The 20,725-nt window shown below is 44.8% G+C and overlaps 1 protein-coding gene across 1 annotated transcript; it reads left to right on the top strand.

The window, feature by feature from the left end:
• Positions 1-859: 859 nt before the first annotated feature.
• On the top strand, positions 860-17,227 carry PMM1 (phosphomannomutase 1). The gene is made up of 8 exons (XM_081209620.1): positions 860-938; positions 5,218-5,335; positions 7,238-7,314; positions 8,239-8,330; positions 9,371-9,470; positions 9,789-9,864; positions 11,273-11,388; positions 14,746-17,227. Exons 1-8 carry the CDS (start codon positions 864-866, stop codon positions 14,866-14,868), a joined length of 777 nt encoding a protein of 258 aa, XP_081065746.1. The 5' UTR covers positions 860-863; the 3' UTR covers positions 14,869-17,227.
• The last annotated feature ends 3,498 nt before the right edge of the window (positions 17,228-20,725 follow it).

Genomic DNA, 20,725 nt, shown 5'->3' with positions numbered 1-20,725 from the left:
TATGGAGTTTCACATACAACTTATTATTATTATTATTATTATTATTATTATTATTATTATTATTATTATTATTACTACTACTAGTACAGTGGTACCTCGGGTTAAGTACTTAATTCGTTCCGGAGGTCCGTACTTAACCTGAAACTGTTCTTAACCTGAAGCACCACTTTAGCTAATGGGGCCTCTTGCTGCCGCCGCGCCACCGGAGCCCGATTTCTGTTCTCATCCTGAAGCAAAGTTCTTAACCTGAAGCACTATTTCTGGGTTAGCAGAGTCTGTAACCTGAAGCGTATGTAACCCGAGGTACCACTGTACTATACATGTATTTTTATATCCCGCCTTTTCCCCTGACAGGGACTCGAGGCGGCTTACTGCTGAAAACATAGAATTCCTCGTGGAAGTGTTTTTGTTCCGCGTCGGTTTCTTCTCCTTGCTAAAACGTGATGGCGGGAAAACCAAGACGACTATGGCAACACGTTAAGAGAAGTACCGCGGGCGTCCCTTACGCCGCCGCCGCCGGTGGGGAACGGCGGGAATCTTTGCCCGGCTCTGCGTCGTTTTCCTCGGGAAGGACGAGGCAAGCGCAGCCGAAGGAGCCGCGCCGAGGTCCCGCCGAGAGAGCCAGCCAGCCGACCGGCCTGCGCTTGGCGCCGAGTCCCCTCCGCCCCCCGGCGGGTGTACGTGTTGCCAGGCCGGTTTACACGAGTCACATGGGCGGCCCTTCGCGCCGCAGTTGGGTCGCCTTCGGGCCGCCGCCTCCCTCCCGCCTCCTTCCCGCCTCCCTGCCAACTGCAGCCTCGTCCCTGCGAAGGAGCCGCCGCCGCCGCCGAGGAGGGAGGGAGGGAAGGAGTCCCGCGGCTGCAATGGCTGCCACCGGGAACCGGGAGCGGATCCTGTGCCTCTTCGACGTGGATGGGACACTCACTCCGCCTCGCCAGGTAGCGGATTCCCCCACCCCGATCCCCCACCCCGCTTCGACGGCGCGCCCAGGTCGCCCTTGGGCGATCTTCGGAATGAATGGAGACCCCACGCCGGAGTCGCGCCTTTCCTGCTGCAGTCGGGTTCTGGCGCTAGAGCTGCTGTCTGGATCGGAGTGCGGACCCAGCTTGCCCAAGCCCGGCAGAAGGGAAGGCAAGAGCGACCCTTCCCCCCCCCCCAACCTCTTCTTCTTCTCCTTCCTGCAACCGGTTACGCAAGAGTTCAACCGCGGGCCAAGAGGTCCGTCAGGATGCAGGCAGGCTGCCGGGTCAGGTCTGGGCTTCGCTGCGGGGCATCTCCGCTAGACGGTTACGTAAGAATGGTGCGCATTGGACCGGACCGCAGACGTGCATCTGCAATATTGCAGCACTTAACAGCGCGATCCTCTGCAGGTCTCTTCGGAAGGAAGTCTCGCTGTGTTCAGTGGGGTTTGCTTCCTAGCAAGAGTGTCGGAGCGAGGACAGCAGTCTCAGCGCCGCTGGACAGGCTGGGAGCAACTTTTGAGCAAACATAGGCTTGAGCTATTGGTTTCCACAAACTGGTCAGCTAGGTGCAAACTCTAGGAAGCTCACAAGCAAGGCAGAATGGAACTATCTGATTACTTACTTCTTGGTCCTAGGATCTGGAACTTGGAGGCAGGGATGCCAACAGGATTTCCTGGGTCCTGTAAGCTGTATGTGGGTTGGGTCCTTGCATTGGCAAGAACTGCTGCTTAATCGCAGTGGCATAGCATAATCTCAGTGACATAACAGGGGCGATTGTCCTGGATGCAAAATTCTTAGGGGTGCAAAATTTCATAAGAAAAAGAAAGAAAGAAAGTAGTAGTAGTATTAGTAGTGAAAAAAAAAAAAGCAGATTCTTCTCCTCCATCCAGTGTCAGATTGGCAGCAACAATAACAAGCTTCTCTTATTTTTTTCTGATGCTCTGGGAGGCTCCCTTTCCAAGTCCTATATCAGCTTTTCTTCCTCTGGTTACTTAACAAAAGTGATTAAAAGACTTTAGCAACAGCTGTTTATTTTCCTAATAAGGCTTACAGTGTTGACTCCACAGTTTGCTTTCTAACTTTTTAAAATAGATGTCTGGTTGACTAATTTTTTTAAAAAAAACAAAGGCTAAGAGTTTTGGGTCCCTGCAGGCTTGGAGCCCAGTACATATGTTCAGACTATAGTTGCACACAAGTGCAGGAAAAAGCCTTAGCAGTTGATTATGTCCAATGTAGAGACTAGTCTTCAGTTTTAAGCCTTCCCACCTCCTCAAACTGCAAGGTGGATGTGTCAGGCAATTAGATTTAATCAACTTTAATTGTTACTGTTCTTTGGAAGGATGGGAAAAAAAATTAAAAGAAAACCACCTCAAAGTATTAACCACTGGGCTGGATCCAAAGTACTGCACATGGAAGTAAAAGAGCTGCTAGTGTTGTTCCAAGATTGGTGGGTGGAATAGCAGTCCTTAAGCTCTTATGCAACCTCTTGCCTATGTGTCAGATTGTTTCATGTCTGTTTCACAAGATTCTAGCTCAAAGGGTAAAGTAGCACTTCCTTGAGCAGAAGACACTTTCAACACATCAAATAAAAAGATTTGATGCATTCCATTAAATTTTCAGCAAAATAATGCATTAAACTGCACTGATATGCCCAAATTTGCTGAACTGAGCTGAGAGAACGTGTCACATTTTGGTCCAATGTGTATAGAAACAAGCTGAAAAACTCATCCACTGCAAAAAATTTAAGGTGTCTAAAACTCAGGCCCCCTTTGAGCTTGAGGCTCAGGCCAAATGACCCTCCTGGCATCATCCCCTCCACCTCTGATTGGCCCTGGAGGCACCAAATTTAGTATTTATGGAGTCCAGGACCAGGTGGGCTGTGATTGGCATTGCACATACACAAGAAAGCAAGCTTAACACTTTTTGGAAATTGGGAGATGGGTGGTTGAGGTGCTAAGTTCATGGGATGTTCCTGACCTACAGGACATCTCAGAGGAGGGCTCAGATTGCATGTACGCCAAGGTTCAGGAAGGACCTAACTGGTCCACTTGGACAGCTAAAGAAATTGTGTGGGGTGGTTCTGTATCACAACAACTTGGAAGTTCCACAGGATTCACCTGATGCTGCACATTGCAGGGAAATACTGATAATATCAGGCAAGCAGTCAGTCAAAGAAGCTTGCCATTATTAATATTCTCATTGGAGAACTAATAAGCTCTCAAGGCAACTCCAGAGCACAGTTAGACAGCTGTTGCCACTAACCATTCACGAATATATGATGCTATAACCACTGTCAGCCCAAACCATTTGGCTGCCTGGAGTGCAAATGGTGCCCTACCCACTAAGGATATACCTGTAGCCCTCCAGATGTTGTTTGACTCAAACTCAAGTCATCCCTGATCACTGGCTACAACATCTGGAGATCCTAAGGTCCCCGAACGCTGCTTTAAGTCTTGCTGCAGGTTTGGACATCAGTTGCTGCCTTCATCTGTTCCTTCATAATGCTGCTTGAAGAAGGTCCCTACATTCTGCTGCATGGCAAAGCCTTGGCTGTGTCCATTCACTCCACCCTTCGAATTTATTTATTTTTAGATTCACTAGGTGATAAAATCCTAGTGGGAAAACAACCAAGGAGACAACCTAAATATGATTTGCCTTGTGATCACAATGTTGATTTACTCAGATACTAGTCTTATCTCTCTTGGAGGGGCATAGGGCATGTCCAGAAGTGTTGGATTTGGCGCACTACAGGCGGTTTGCTTCGCTGTGGATGAGAGAGTATGTCCAAGCAGCTCTGAAGGGTTGGCAGAGTGGCTTCCTTTGCATGCAGATCATGTGAGCTCCCATTGCTCTGTTGACGGTGCCTTTGCATTAGACCAGCCTGTCCCTTAAGTGTTTGGTTGTTCATTTAACCATCTAATATTTTAATTGTGGCAGGGTGCTGGTGCTGTGTGGATTTTGCAAAGTGAGAGACATAAATTAGGTGCAGATGGTGTTTTTTAAAGTCTGCTACTGCCGTAGCTAAACTCATTTGCAAAACATGCTAGATGAAGTGTGTGTGTGTGTGTTAAATTGACTCTTGTAGGTTGTGAAGAATATATGGTTTTGTTCCCAACAGCTAGAGGTTGGATCACTAGGAGGTTCCTTGCTTTTTTGCTTTGAAGTGATGGGTGAATTTTCACCAGTGTAAATAAAAGTTACAGTTCAGTTCACTAGTGCTTCTGATGATAGACAGTGGCAGGGCTGGCTCCAGGTTTGAGAGGGGACTGTGGGCAAAAGTGTCCTTTGGCAGGCCCCCTCCTCTTGTCAGTGGGTCCTGATGGGCTTATCTGCCTATGGTGCCAGTGCTTCAAGTAGCAGTGGGCAACTGCATCTAGCAACATTTTCTGTTTCCCACAGTGCCTCCCAGGTCTGGGGCATTGTGGGAACTTAAAAAGATGGTTGTATCCAACCACCTGGCACTCAGTGCCAGTTCAAAAGAGGGGGCAAGGCAGGTCAGCCATCAACAGTGGACCTTGTTGTGGTGCTGGGGCCCTGGCAACGGTCCAAGGATGCCAGCTGCTGAGATGTTAGCCCTTTACAATTAAAATACAACTGTTCCTTTTGACAAATAACAGCGAAATCTCAATTGTTTGGGGGGTGAGATGGGGTGTAGCGAACTTCAATATGTGTTTGGAATCAGATCTAAATTGTCACATTATTTTTAACATACACTACTGTTTCCACTCCAGCTAAATCTTTTTCAAAATCACGTATTAAACAATTAATTGATTAACCACTTTGACCATTCAGTTAATACTTTTAGGAATTGTAGTTCATCAACATCTGGAAGTCCTGAGGTTCCCCACATCTGCTTTATGATATCAAAGCACAACTAGGAAGAAAAATAATAGAGTATTCGGTCTCTTCATTTTGTTGATTGTTCAGCTTTGCTGTGCAAGAGCCTTCCACTTCTATGGCATAAATCCACCAGCTCTCCTGGCATTTCTCTGTTGTTCCAGGTTACAAATGCTCATTCTGCTGCAATGAGTTTGTTAATCTCTAGGCAGCCTTCTGCAACATGACGCTGTCCAGATGTTTGGCACTATGACTTCCCATTGCCCCACCCAGTGCTGATCAGATGGGAGTTGTAGTGCACAACATATGTAGGGCACCAGGTTGAGGAAGGCTGCTCTAAGGCAACACAGGTCTCTCAGTAGTTTTTGTTTCCTGATGGCATGCCAATAACTACCACTCTTTCTCCTTTTCCCTCCAGAAAATTAAGCCTGAAGTAGATGAGTTTCTTCAAGAGCTGCGTACGAGAGTGTTAATTGGAGTAGTGGGTGGCTCAGACTACTCCAAGATAGCTGAGCAGCTGGGTGAAGGAGATGAAGGTGAGCAATACATACTTCTGCTTTCTAGGTGCTTTTGTTTAATGGAAGCATTTTGTTTAATGCTTTTGTTTAATGGTGCTTTTGTTTAATGGTGCTTTTGTTTAATGGATTGCAAAATCAAGCAATCGTAGCAGTCATATTGGTGAACAAAAGGGTGTGCAAATTGACACATGCAGAGGAAAGCACATGGTATGGCTGCTGTGGACTGCACCATTTCAGACTGCAGGGGTGGGGATCATGTAACTCCATGCACCTCCGTCCTTTTTCAAGGAAAGCTAGTGTGGGGAGAGGTTTGGGCCTAAACTTCACCCAAACAGGCCCCATCTGAAGAGTTTTGTTTTATGTGCAGAGGCATTCAAATGTGTGATTCTCTACCACTCTGAAGTGGTACAGCCTGGGAAGGAATATCCATGGGTTGTTTCTGCATATTGGATCAAACCCAAGACAGTCGTAGCATTTCTGTGCTACTGTAACATAACTGTACTGCAGATCCACAAAGCCAAACTCAGTATTGGAAGGTTCCAAATAGTCCTTGGAAGCTCAGCATGTTCTCCTGTGGCTTCGGACTGGTGGGAAGTGGAATCAGCTCTGGCCTTCGAAAGTGGGTTAGCCACATGGACAGGACAGACACCTGTGGCTTCTCTCTGTCCTACTCCCTATATCTGCAGCATTACCCACTGCACTTTCAGTTCAGGATTTCCAAGACATCTCGTTATATCCCCAATCTATAAGGGGTGGATTTAAATTGACCCAATGCAGTTTCGGGATCCTCTTGATCAGGTCCAACAAGAGCTGTGTGCCTGACTTATTCCAATGCAGGTACATCACGAGGGAAGGCAGATGAAGGTCCCAGCAGAGAAAGCAGGAACAGGAGCAGAGCAAAGAGGGAGGTACTGAGGTGATGGGGAAAGGTGGAGATGGGGACAGAGCCAAGGGCATCATGGGATATTTGTTTGGTACAAACATAGAAACAGGGATCCAGAAAACTGCAGGCACTTGCAATGCAGCGCCATATGGAATAGCAGCAGCTTCCAGAAAAGCAGAGAAGGAAGCCACCAGCTGAATTTATACTGCAAACAGTCAATCCTATCTGGCCTGCAATAAGCCTAATAAGGTTGCAGGGCATCCTACAGTAAATGGCATCATGAGTTCATTCACAGCCCATGTTTCCAGACTTAGTTGGTGGGGTTCCTCTGAGCCTGTGGTCCTAAGTGCAAGACTCACATCCTTTTGCAGAAGTAAAGCAGTAAAGCAGAACGGTTGTTCCATGCCTTTGCATTCCCCTCCATTGCCCCTTCCCCTAGTGACAAAGAATAATATCAGATTCTAAAACCTTCCTTCTAGACTAGAGATAACCTAATGTTCCCTTAAACGGAAAGTGAACTGCTGATTCAGCATTGGCCTTTTTATCACTGCTGGGAAAGGCCAGTGTGAAATAACCTGTAGCTGCAGATCTGTGCACATTTGCTTGCAAGTAAGCTTCATTGAGCACAGAGACACATGCTTCTGAGTAAACAAGCTCAGGGTTGCACTCTGAGTTACTGAGACGTTCCAAATGGAAAAGTGGGGGAGGCCAGACAAAGAGAGCATGGGCAGGCACAATTCAGCTTTGTTGCTGTGTCTGTCAGATGATTGAGTTCTCACTCAGCAACTTGCACACCTTCATCTGTAAAATGGGAGCATCACTACCGGCATTCACGAGCATCACTATTTTCAGGGCACCTCAAATCAAATTTTGCTGAAGTGTCAGAATAAAACCACAGAGATCCTGCGATTCAGCATCCACTTCCCTTGCAGCCCCTATCCACCTGACTGATTGATATTTCTCTCTCACCTTCATTTCCCTTCCTTCACTTCTTCTCCTCAACATCCTTTTTGCCCCTACAAATCTATTCCCCACAGTTATCGACAAGTTTGATTACGTCTTTGCAGAAAATGGCACCGTGCAGTACAAGAATGGGCAACTGGTCTCCAAGCAGGTAGGCCCAGCCGCTTTGTGCTCTGCCACCAAGGCTGCAAATTTCCTCCTCCTCTCACCCTCCTTCTCTGCCAAATCTCTCAGAGAGAGATGATGGTATCCAAAGTCTCTCGGGTTATCTGGCTCCATACAGTTATCTGATAAGTCAGTATTTTATTGAGGAAGGGTTTCCCTCCCCCCCCCCTCCAAAAAAGGAGGCAAAACTTTGAAGTAATGCTTGAACAATTTTAATTCATGAAGTAATATGCCTAACATCTTTCTGGCATCTTCAGGGGCACTCAGAAATGACAATAAAGATTATGTTAAAGAGTACTCAGTATCAAAGCTAATAATCTTAACGTAAAGATATACACTTTATATCAAATATGTAAGGTATTTGTATGGGTATCATTTATAAGGATATTAATATTCAGTACTATTATATATATATTATATATAGTACTGTATAACTTAGGGCTATGGAGTCCCCGTTGTTTTAGTCCCTGCGAGGACACAGTATCTCCTCACAGGAGCAACTGGATAATCTGTTGCTCCTGGCTTTTCCCACAGCAGGAAAGCCCCTCCCCATGCCTTAGATAAATGCCTGTAGACTTGGAAGGAACCCCAAAGGTCATCCAGTCCAACCCCCTGCAGTGCAGAAATGTGGACATCTAATCCTTGTTGTGATTTCCTTTAGTGCGAGATGATACGTCAAAAACATGTTCAGCACATTACAGCACAAAATAGAATTCTCAAGCAGCATTTTGAATCTTCACTTCCTTTTTTCCTTGATTTACTGGTCCTTTTGGTGCTGCCCCTATCTTTTCATTTTTGTTCCGTTCAACATATAATAAAACAACCTGTTCTGATGTTCACAATGTGGGTGTGTTTGGTAAGAGAATTGCACTCTGTTGCCTCAGTGTGACCTTTGGCTTTTTTTTAACAGGCTATCCAGAACCACCTTGGGGAAGAACTTCTGCAGGATCTGATCAACTTCTGCCTCAACTACATGGCACTTCTAAAGCTGCCCAAGAAACGGTAATGGTCCTTTCTTATTCCAGGGCATGCAGACTCTGGCTTGTCTCCTTAAGGAAGTGTCCCAGTCCCATTGTTCAGGAAGTGCCCCAGCTTCTCCAGAGAGGCTTTTTAGGACAAGCGTGTCACTTCGAGCTTGGGGAGGGGCTTTCCTTCCTTAAGTTAACTCATCAAAGGATTCAGGTCTCTCTTTTTATTTTCCAGATACTATGTGAGTGTTTAGAACCACAAAGTTGATAATCCTGCCCGCCCAACTAAAACAAAGAACCTTAATCTTCAAATAATATCCAACAGAAACCTTTCCACTGTTTTACTGAATACCTGAAAGGGAAATATTCCACAATTTCTTTCAGCACTTGATTTCATTGCATAACTGTTCTTAGAGTTGGGTAACATGTTAAGAAGAAATTCCATCCTTTCTGGAGTTTAAACTCATTGCCCTGTATTCACTATGCTTTCTAACGTTGCTATTGTTTCCCCACTTTTTCCAATATCCTTCTATATATTTTTAAGTAGTCAGTGTTTAGAACAGAAGGAAAGCAACTCTGTGCGCAGCTGATTTAACTTAGCCTTTACAGATGTTGTGTCTTTTGAGTACCACTTTCTAAAAAAACAAGTTAACCTCGACTCAGTTTATGTTATTTTGCTATACTATAATGCTGTGACCAACATTGTCCATGGGAATTTTGCATCATGAATAAATGAAACATTAAAGAGTGGTATTCTAGGCATTTACTTCTAATAGCTCCAGCTCTCGTAGGGGAAAAAATTACCCTGGAAAAAGTAAGATGCGATAGGTAAGGGCCACGAGGAATCTATGATCAGCTCTCTTAGGAAAAGTTGCATGCCACACACCATAAGCAAGGTAGAGGTCCCTCTTCTTGCGATTAGTTTGACTTTGTGTTGTATCACGGCGGGAAGATTCTGCTTGACTTCATGTTAAAGAAATCATGAGGCTGTGCAACAGGACTGTATTTTTTTTTTACAACCACATACCCAAGTTTTTCCTTCTCTCTTCCCCTTAAAAAAATATATATTCTCAGGGGGACGTTTATTGAATTTCGCAATGGGATGTTGAACATCTCTCCTATTGGTCGAAGCTGCACTTTGGAAGAACGAATAGAATTTTCAGAACTGGACAAGGTAAATCATGAGCATTAGGCTCCAAATGTATTTGTGGCACACTGGAGCCTGTTAGAACCCCAGGGTGTTGTGTTGTGTGTGTGTGTGTTTTCTAAGTATTAAGCCTGTTGCTAGGGTACCTTGCCTATAAGCTGGAGCGAAACAGGAATATTATTCTGACTGGTCACAGTTCTTGAAAGAAATCGCAAGGCACAAACACAAAATACTGTGTTTCATGGGGGAAAGTGGGATCTGACAAGGATCAAAGTAATTGAGGGGGATGTTTCCTTATCCCTCTTCAGTTCTCTCTCATTTGTTTTCTCTTCATCTCCTTTACAGAAAGAGAGGATTCGAGAGAAGTTTGTAGCTGCCTTACAGAGGGAGTTTGCTGGCAAAGGCCTGCGGTTTTCCCGAGGTGAGAGTTTTCTTAGTCCTCTCTGTGATTTGGGAGGAATGGATAGGAAAAACAATTGATTTTGTATTCAAGAAGAATATGTATATATTCTTGTTTTGGCTGTGTTGTGCTTTTGTGCACACAAGTTCATTATTCTTGTGCTAGAAACTGACAATAAAAAAGATTTTTTTAAAGTGAGTTTGGGTACTTGGTACAATTAGTTTTGGGGTCTTAGAAAAGCAAAATACCTAGCATGGTTTATGTTTTAAAAAACTGGGTAAGTGCTTCGTTACAGGACTTAAAAGAGGTTTCCCTGTGGTGATCCCTGTCTGCAATGAGTTTCTTTTCCATACTATTCTAAAACCCTCAAACTTTTTAGACATAACCCCCATTTAATTGAGTGAAACATATGTCCAAGTTAGCGTTCTTGGAAGGACTGCTGTTTTAACAGAGGGATCACTTTCTTTGCCAAGAATTGTCAGGATCAGAGCATGGTCTGTGGCTAGCAGTGCTCTGCCTAATACTCCAGTGGTCTGGCAGCAATGCTCTGTTTTGGGTGCAACCCTATCCATTTGTTAGCCCTCTGTGCTCCTGCCCCCCCCCATCCCAAGTCTGTGTGCCCCTTTCACTGCCACCCCTCTGACCTCTACACGTTCAGCAGGAGACTGAAGGGGGAAATGGCTGTACTCTTAAACCTGAAATCGTGGGCCTAATCATTTGTACATCCTTCATGTGGCTAACATTTGACTAGGAGTACAGTGCTGGCAATAGTGGGTTCTTTGTCCCTTATTAGGGGGCTGGCAGGTGGCCATATTTCCTTTATTTGTGGTGGGGGCAGTTGCTATTGGAGCTGTTGCCACCAGCATGCCAGAATAATTTATCTGGACTACAGCTGTAGTACTGCCAAACTGACAGCGAATGAGGTCTCATGGCAAAAGTCCTTTGCTCTACCCTGCAGTGATCCAATGCTAGGACCAATCTGCATTTTACATTCGTCCCACAGTTAACAGACTCTCCTTTCCCTGCCCAGCCGTACTTAGAAGATAAGAACACTTTAGAATAGGGTTCCCTGCCAGCCCTCCAGCCAAAAAGCTTGAGAGCCACCCTTCCCCCTTATAGATATTTTTTCTGAGAAGTCATTAGCTCCTTCTCCTCACACTTCCCCAGCCAACTGTTTCTTGTTTGTGCCTTTGGCTGATGCGGCCTTGCTGACGCCATTCCGCCCCATTGCCATAGAAACGGCAGCTACTGAATTAATGTGTCAGAGAAGCAGGCAGGCTGGCAGCCATGGTGCATGACCATCTATCACGGAACAATTGATTCTACAAAAGCCATTTGCACCTGAGGTGTTGAGGGGAGATCTTTTTCCTGCAAGCCTCCCCCTTCAGTCTGTTTCCCTTAATTCCATCACGCTTTCCCCCTCTGGCAGGTGGGATGATCAGCTTTGACGTCTTCCCTGAGGGCTGGGACAAGCGCTATTGCCTCGATATCCTTGAGGATGAGAGATTCGACACCATCCATTTCTTTGGGAATGAGACAAGTCCAGTAAGTAAATCTGACCAAAGCCCTGTTCTTTGACAAGGGGCCAAGTCCTGTGTGGGATCGAGGAAGATAAAGCTGTCCATATCTAAACTGGCAGGCTCTCCACAGAGCTACAGTGGTGCCCTGCAAGACGAATGCCTCGCAAGACGAAAAACTTGCTAGACGAAAGGGTTTTGCGGTTTTTGAGCTGCTTCGCAAGACGAATTTCCCTATGGGCTTGCTTCGCAAGACGAAAACGTCTTGCGTTTTTTGCAAGTTTGTTTCCTTTTTCTTAACACCGTTAATACAGTTGCGACTTGACTTTGAGGAGCAACTCATAGAACGCGGTGTGGTAGCCTTTTTGAGGTTTTTGGTGATTTTTGATGCTTTTCCAAAACTTTTCCGACACCGTGCTTCGCAAGACGAAAAATTCGCTAGACAAAAAAACTCGCGGAACGAATTAATTTCGTCTTGCGAGGCACCACTGTACATTGCATTAAAATAACCAGCAGACTCCCATTTCCACTGTGGCTCAACTGTGTCTTTTCTACAGTGATTAAAGGGCATTTGTGTATTTCAAAACATTTGGTAAATAAACCTGGGGACCATGGCTGAAAGCCTGTTTTCAGATGTGCAAATGCCCTTTGGATGTTTCAGAGAAGACACAACTGATGTGTGATGGGAGCATTTGCTGTAAGGTTTGAAGTGGCTCTCGTTCGCATTTCCCAGCCTTACAAGTTGGTACCTGGACTGCATGAAAGCAACTATAAACTAAGAGTGCCCTCTTCTGGTGACTGGAAAATGCAAAGACATCTGTTAAGGTGCCATTTCATTTCAACATCTCTAAAGGGATTTGTCTGCGCAGAAGCTTTGCGAGGAAGGAGAAAAAGAAGTGGGCAACTTTTGTATCACATGAACACAATGAATCTTACAGTGCAGACAGTGCAGAAGGTTGGTGGTTCAAATCCCTGTGACAGGGTGAACTCCCATTGCTCTGTCCCAGCTTCTGCCAACCTAGCAGTTCAAAAGCATGCCAGTACAAGTAGATAAATAGGTACCACTGCGGTAGGAAGGTAAATGGCGTTTCCATGCACACTCTGGTTTCCGTCACGCTGTTCCGTTGTGCCAGAAGCAGTTTAGTCATGCTGGCCACATGACCCATAAAGCTGTCTGTGGACAAACGCCAGCTCCTTTGGCCTGAAAGCAAAATGAGTGCTGCACCCCATAGTCATCCCATAACCGTCCAGGGGTCTTTTACCTTTTACCTTTACCTTACACAGCTTTAAAAAAAGACTCTGAAAATGCTCTGAAAATAACCATTTTAAAGCTCACAATGGAAAATTTCATAGGAAACTATTTCAGCTCAACAGCACCATCTGGTGTCACAATGTTGGAACAGTGCAAGTAGATAAATAGGTACCGCTGTGGCGGGAAGGTCAACAGTGTTTCCGTGCACACTCTGGTTTTCCTTACAGTGTTCCGTTGCGCCAGAAGCGGTTTAGTCATGCTGGCCACATGACCTGGAAAGCTGTCTGTGGACAAACGCCACCTTCCTCAGCCTGAAAACGAGATGAGCGCCGCACCCCATAGTTGCCTTTGACTGGACTTAACTGTCCAGGGGTTCTTTATCTTTACGTGTACCTGTCTGCACAGAAGCTTTGCGAGGAAGGAGAAAAGAAAGTGGGCAACTTTTGTCTCACATGCTCATCGTGAATCTTACAGCGCAGACAACGCAGCCCACACTTCAGCCCTTGCGTAATTGCTTTCAGGTGCATTGTGGACACATTCTGATTATCTGGTGTGGGTGCTCTGCAGAGATTGGATTTACCAGTTAAGCACACCCAACCCTCTTTTTTAAAAAAACAACACAACCTACACATGGATACACTTATATAAAACATGCCTGAAATAGTGTGGTTTATTGGCTCTCCTCCCTCCCTGTCAGCATGTGAGGTCATGACTACTGATGCATGACAGGGGGAAATCAATACCATGAGCAGCAGCATCACTTCAGATTAGGTTTTACATGAAGTCAGGTCCCACAAGAAATACTTTAATTTACAAATTCTGCATAACGGGGGTACGCAGTCCCTTGGGTATGCAGAAACAACCTTCTGATCCGATAGGCACGACACAACCCAAGTTCAGGATTAGAAGGGAGCAGGAGAGGGGGGAAGATATTCTTTCCAGGGCTCAATAAATCCAGTGTTTTCCAGAAGCAGTGATTTTTGTGTCTCACTGCCCACCCTCTGCATTATTTTCAATTCCTTGCCGGTTTCAGATGGCTTGAGCCTCCTGGCACATACACTGTACTGGGTGAGGATCCTGAGACTCTCCAGATGTTGCTGAAATCCAGCTCTCATTGGCCCCAGTTGGCCGGTGGTCACTGGTCACAGGCGATGAGGACTGTAGTGCAAAAATATCTAGTCCATCATTGCATTTTCACTGTGGCCAATCAGATGTCTAAGGGAAGTGAGACCTGAGTGCAACAGCATTCTGCTCACTTGTGATTCCCAGCAACTGGTATAAAGCGATCCATTTTGGGGTGAAGGTGTGGCATATATGCCTTGAAGTAAATAAATAAATCTGACGTCTGGCGGGGGGGACTCATATTCTGCCTTAATGGGGGGTGGAAATTGGATGGTGATGATGATGATGGTAATAATAATTATTATTTATACCCTGCCCATCTAGCTGGGTTTCCCCAGCCACTCTGGGCAGCTCCCAACAGAATATTAAAAACACGATAAAACATCAAACATTAAAAACTTCCCTAAACAGGGCTGCCTTCAGATGTCTTCTAAAAGTAAGATAGTTGTTTATTTCCTTGACATCTGATGGGACGGCGTTCCACAGGGTGGGCACCACTACTGAGAAGGCCCTCTGCCTGGTTCCCTGCAACCTCACTTCTTGCAGTAAGGGAACCGCCAGAAGGCCCTTGGCACTGGACCTCAGAGTCTGAGTTGAATGATGGAGGTGGAGACGCTCCTTCAGGTATACTGGGCCGAGGCCGTTTAGGGCTTTAAAGGTCAGCACCAGCACTTTGAATTGTGCTTGGAAACGAGTCTGTGTTTTTCAAGTATAGTAAGGCTGCAACATACAGAGGGAATACACCTAAAGCCAAAATTGTGTATTGTCCAAACACATTGGGTTCAATGGCAGATGGGATTGCCAGTCTTTTTTCCTGGACACCCACTCCCTTTCTGCCCCCTTTTTATTCATATTTTTTTTTATGCCAAGCATGTTGAGCTTGAATGCGCACATGTTAAATACACTCAGGTTGTGGGCTTACGGTATTATATACTTGCCTGCTCATTTTAACCACCATGTCCAGCACCTTAATTCTAAGTGGCCAATAGTAAAGATTCTTCTTATCCTTAGGGTGGGAATGATTATGAAATCTATGACGACCCTCGCACGGTGGGGCACAGCATCCAGTCTCCCCAAGACACAGTCCGGAGGTGCCAGGAGATCTTCTTTCCAGAGACAGTGAATGAATCTTGACTCGTGGTGTCCCTGCTGCTCTCAATCACTCAGATGAGACCCTCACTCACCTTAGGAAAGCACCTTTTGGATCCTTTCAGGACTTGCTGAGGCCCAAGGTCAAAATGCACTTTGGAAACGGGAGCCGGAGTGTCAGAAAGGGAGGGAGATGATGAAAGCTGTTCATCAGTTGTGCCATCATCTTGCTACTGCGGAACTGCAGAACCCCAATTGCCATACCCTCATTCCCACCAAACAAGGTAAAGTGTTGTTGTTTATGTTTAAAGTGAAACCTGTATCCTAGTTAAGGCTTTTTTCCTTTCTTATTTGGAAGCTAATAATCCCCACAGATTCACCCAAATGAACCTATTTTTGAGATGGTGATTATAATGATTGAAATAATTTATATACCCCCTTCCATTTCTAGAAGAAATGCCAAGGCGATATTTTTGAGATGAATCTCAGAAAGACACTAAAGTTATATTTAAAAGGGAGCAGGGCCTGTAGTGTTACAAGTGCAAGACCTGTCAAGTATTTTCATATTCTTGAACCATCAATGTGGTTGGCAAATTATTTTTTGAGAGCCTTTTTAATGTGTGAAATGAGAGCGTAACCTGAACGATAAATAATGGCCCCTCCTAGCAGTAGTAATGTTTTGTTTTGTTTTTTAGACATTGACACATGGCTATTGTGCCAGAATGTGGATGGGATATGCACTTCACTCCCATTGAAAGCAATGCAGTATGGATGCTGGCATCCACACTGAGATGCACATCTCATTTCTGCCTGTGCTTCCTGATCTGGCAAGTGATACCTGTACAGAAACTTTCTGCTGCATGCAGATCTCCATCACTCGATCAGGCTGAACAACAGTGCTGAATTGTGCATCTTTAAACAGATTTCAGCTATGTTAGTTGGATGACCTTTGAGCAATGCTAGGGATTGGGCTGTTGTAAAGGACTTTGTAAGAAAGGCAACATCTTCATTTGGCCCCCAAAGTAAAGAGTATAAAAGACAAGTGGGGCCCTTCAACAAAATGTTGCAGTGTGGAGAGTTCCTGTTCAGTGCCCTCCCCCCCGGATATTCCATTCCATCCTCAGAAAGCATTCTCTGGCCCCTGAGCACCTTCAGGCTTCAGCAGTTGTTTTGGGTGGTGGTTGTTTTCCTTAAATATCCTCTGTTCTTCTTGAGCTCTTCCCAAACCTGCAACTATCTCCCTCTTCTGTGTATGTGGTGTTTTGTCTACATAAACAATGGCACTCGCACTGAAAATAGGGAGAATGGTGGTTTGAGCATAGGGCAACAGAAGTTCTAATGCATTCACACGTTCATAAATCCAGATGAATTAAACCAGGTTTATGAATGAGGAAATGTTTACAGCTGTAGCTTTAATATCATTCCTGATTAGTCATCAGATTGTGATGTAGATTTCCTTCTAGACTTGTCTGATTAAGAATCTAAAGTTCAGATTTACTAAATGTTTGAATGTGAAATTAGCTATAAACTACTGAGACTAGCCAAACTGTAGCAAACATTGCTACTGTTTATTGTTTCCATAAGCATATATTCTATTTTAAATTACCTTCAGTGCAGACAGAGCAGCAGCCTTCGTTACTGTAGTCTCCAAACCCTAGATTTTTATATTTAACACAGAACTATTTTCTTTAGTTTCCAGAGGGGTAATGGTGTTAGTCTACTGCAGCAAAAACAAAGAGACTAAAATTTGCCTGTTTCTGCCTTTAGATAAAAATAGTGATAAGAGTGATGGTTAATTGCAAAAGGTTCTTCCTCTGGTTGGTGACTTCCCATGAGATACTGTCAGAGTACAATTATATATGCTAGGGCTGGGCAATATATCAATATATTGTCCAAAACCCGTTTGAAGGCCATATGGTGATATCAGTTTCATAAATCACGAATCATGGTGTGTGTTCAGACTGGACGATATATCATCCAAAACTGTTTTGAAGTCCATTTCATGGTATGGGGTTCATAATTTTTGACCTGGCAAAATATCATAAATCATAATGTGTGTATGTATGTATGTATGTTGCTATGCAAAAATCACGATGTTAACTTTTGTCGGCTCAGCTCTTCACTGCCTCCTGCAGGGAGCAGCAAATCACAATAGCAGTCGCTGGCCAAAATCACGATGCAAGAAAAACTGTGAAGCCAACCAACGCCTCTACATAACTCCATCCTTATTTCAGACATTGTGATATATTGGTGTATCACGATGTTTAGCTGTGGCTATATCACGATGTTGAAAACCAGATTATCGCCCGGCCCTAATATATGCATTCCACATACTGTGCCACACTAAGATTGAGTTGCTTCATGCTGCTTACTTTTCATTAAACAAACAAAGAAAGAAAAACAACCCCAGTTCTTAGCTCTCATGGTTTCATGCACAGTGTTGTGAATTTGGAAGCAAAGCCTTCCAAGCAGTAAAAGAACACAGAACTGGATGCTATGACTCAACTTTCCTTTGTATCTGTTAAGTTCCCCCTCTGGTCATTGTCTTGTCTGCCCTTTGTATCCTATTCCCTTCTACACTTGTCCTCATCATTCTTTCACCCCAGTCAAAAAATATCTCAATATTTTCCAATAAGCCAACAATGTATTTCACTCGGAGCCAGTTATGGGTTGACAATTTGCATATTTACAGGTTTATGCTGATGAAGATGAGCATTGTTTTTGTCAGTGCCAATAGATCAAGGGTACAGAAGCTGTGGCTTGACTATAATTCCCATCACCAATGACCACCTCAGCTTTGGACACTGGGAGTCCAGCAGTATCTCAAGGGGAAGAGGTTCTTTCAGCCATGCAGGACACCCAGGCCATAGCACATTTGAGCAGGGCGTAAGGAGGACACAGGTAGAGTGTATGTGCCCTTTAAACAACAGGTAAATAAATTCAGGATACCTGCTGTCCTACAAGGCTGTCCCCTCCAAGATTCCTGAAAGAAGGAAAGCACAGAAAACATTAATAAAGGGCACGACCCTTTTATTATATACTCAGTAGAAGATAGCTGTCCACACTCCATAGGTCTCATAAACGGTGTCTGTACTCCCACCCTCTGCCTCAAAGGCTTTGTATGGCACAGATCAGAACTTATACAGTTCAACTGAAACTCCAGGAAAAAAGTGACAACTGTAGTAGTCAGGGCAGGGCAGCTTCTTATGAGTAGAAAATAAGACTGCCCTATTCCCTCCCCTACTCAGTGGAACATGGACCTCTCCAAAGTGAATGTTCATATTACGTAGCTCATATCATCGTCATCTGCAATGAATGCTTCCAGCTACTTTCATATGAACATGAACGCAAGGTGTAGGACGGCAGCTTGCTACCTGCATGAATGGATATTTGAAAATAAAGGGTAGCAAGGAGGGGATTTATCTTAGGTAATTGTTACTGCCGTTCCCAAACTGGTGCCCTCCAGGACTGATAGCCTTGCAGCTACCGAAGTCAGATGTAGCTGATGGACACTGCAGTCTAAAACAGAGGACACCGGGCTGCAGAAGTCAGGTTTGAAAAGTTGCATCAATGATGTTTTCACCTAGTACTGTGTCTTCATGTCTGCATCTTCACTTGCACCTGGTTTAACTCCTGTGCTGCTGTATTTCTGTTTTGAAGAGATTACTCTTCCTTTCCCCTTTACCCACTGCCTCTTTTCAGCAAGAGATATTTGAATGACTTTCACAGGAAGGAACTGATTCCGACACAGAGCGACTGGGTTTTTTTAGAATGGACCAAAAAAAGCAATGTTCAGTTAATGATAAATGTATCCTTATTTAAATTTTATGTGAAAACCAGATGTCTATTACTGACCAATTTGTGGGTTTTTGTTCACAGGCAGCTGTTTTATATATATACTAGAAATATATGCTTTCGTAGATTTTCACGGGTACAGGAATGCAGGTTTTGGTGTCTTCGGGTGTCTTCCCGTGTAAGAGTTGGGGTGTCTAGGCGACGTTTCGACGAGGTCTCACTCGTCATCTTCAGGCTGGTGCTTTCGGCTTCTTGTTACTGGAACAGAGCAGGATCTCAGTGTTTGAGTTCCTATAAATACTGTTGAGGGGGTGTGGTGTATAGCCTCCAACGTTCTGGGCAGAGAGGGAGTTCCCAGGTTAGTGTGCCTTTTCTTCTTTTGTTCCTTAATTACTTGAGGGATATCTTGAGTGATTTCTTGAGTGATATTCTGAGTACCACTTAGGAGGGTCATTAGGTGTGGATTAGTTGCTAAAGCTTTCGTGTCTTGACCTCTTGACCTTGTGAAGAGTTTTTTCTGAGAAGATGGCTGTACTGCACTTAGTTGTGCTCTGGCTTGGCTTCGTGTATAGGGGCGAGCTGTGGTTTTGTGCCCTGTGCCAGCCAGATCTGTGTAGGGATTGCAGGGGGGTGCAGCATCCGGAGGTGCCACTATGGTTTGGCTACTGGATGGTGTCTGTAATTTATCTGTGGAGAGGGTCTGGGTTTGGGTCTGGTGTGGTTGATTGGAGATGGCGTTCTGTGTGCCTCTGGTTCTGGTGTCAAAAACCGACACCAGAACCACAAAAACCGACACCAGAACCAGAGGCACACAGAACGCCATCTCCAATCAACCACACCAGACCCAAACCCAGACCCTCTCCACAGATAAATTACAGACACCATCCAGTAGCCAAACCATAGTGGCACCTCCGGATGCTGCACCCCCCTGCAATCCCTACACAGATCTGGCTGGCACAGGGCACAAAACCACAGCTCGCCCCTATACACGAAGCCAAGCCAGAGCACAACTAAGTGCAGTACAGCCATCTTCTCAAAAAAACTCTTCACAAGGTCAAGAGGTCAAGACACGAAAGCTTTAGCAACTAATCCACACCTAATGACCCTCCTAAGTGGTACTCAGAACATCACTCAAGAAATCACTCAAGATATCCCTCAAGTAATTAAGGAACAAAAGAAGAAAAGGCACACTAACCTGGGAACTCCCTCTCTGCCCAGAACGTTGGAGGCTATACACCACACCCCCTCAACAGTATTTATAGGAACTCAAACACTGAGATCCTGCTCTGTTCCAGTAACAAGAAGCCGAAAGCACCAGCCTGAAGATGACGAGTGAGACCTCGTCGAAACGTCGCCTAGACACCCCAACTCTTACACGGGAAGACACCCGAAGACACCAAAACTAGAAATATATATATATATATGCTTTTTAATGCATCACAAACAGGCAGCGGAGCTCCTACACCCAGGCTTCTATGCTTTGTAGTTCAATATTGTAACTTAATGTGGAACTAAATAATAATAATGAAGGCACAGGAAATCAATACTATTTGTTTTTGTTATTTCTGGGTAATTTGCATGTGCTCAAATTCAAACAGACAAAAAGCACAAACAGTAACAACTTGGTAACTTATTTTGACCGACCACCTACAGTATCTGTGAAGGTCACAGATACAATTCCCTCACAGAGCCTTCTCCAGCCTGGATTATGCTGGGCTTCAGTCAGCCCCAATCCTTATGGCCAATTGCCAAGGATAATGGTATTGCAGTCTAAAACATCTAGAGGACACCAGCTTGGGGGAAGCTGCCCTAACACTTCCACATAAAAGCTTGTGTTGGGAGGAAGAGAAACACATTTGCCTGAAACTTTGAAAAGCTGCTGTCATTCAGAACAGCCCGTCCCGTGCTAGATGATTACATGTATGGCTGTTGTCCTCGTAAAGCATTATAGATGCCTTAGACCAGGTTTCCTCAACCTCGGCCCTCCAGATGTTTTGAGACTACAGTTCCCATTATCCCTGACCACTGGTCCTGCTAGCTAGGGATCATGGGAGTTGTAGGACAAAAACATCTGGCGGGCAGCGTTTGAGGAAGCCTGCCTTAGACT

Source organism: Podarcis bocagei, assembly GCF_964188305.1.
Source record: "Podarcis bocagei genome assembly, chromosome: 10".
NCBI classification, from domain to species: Eukaryota; Metazoa; Chordata; class Lepidosauria; order Squamata; family Lacertidae; genus Podarcis; species Podarcis bocagei.
Note: the sequence above shows the minus strand (reverse complement) of the source record. Positions and strands in the feature narration are given on the sequence as shown.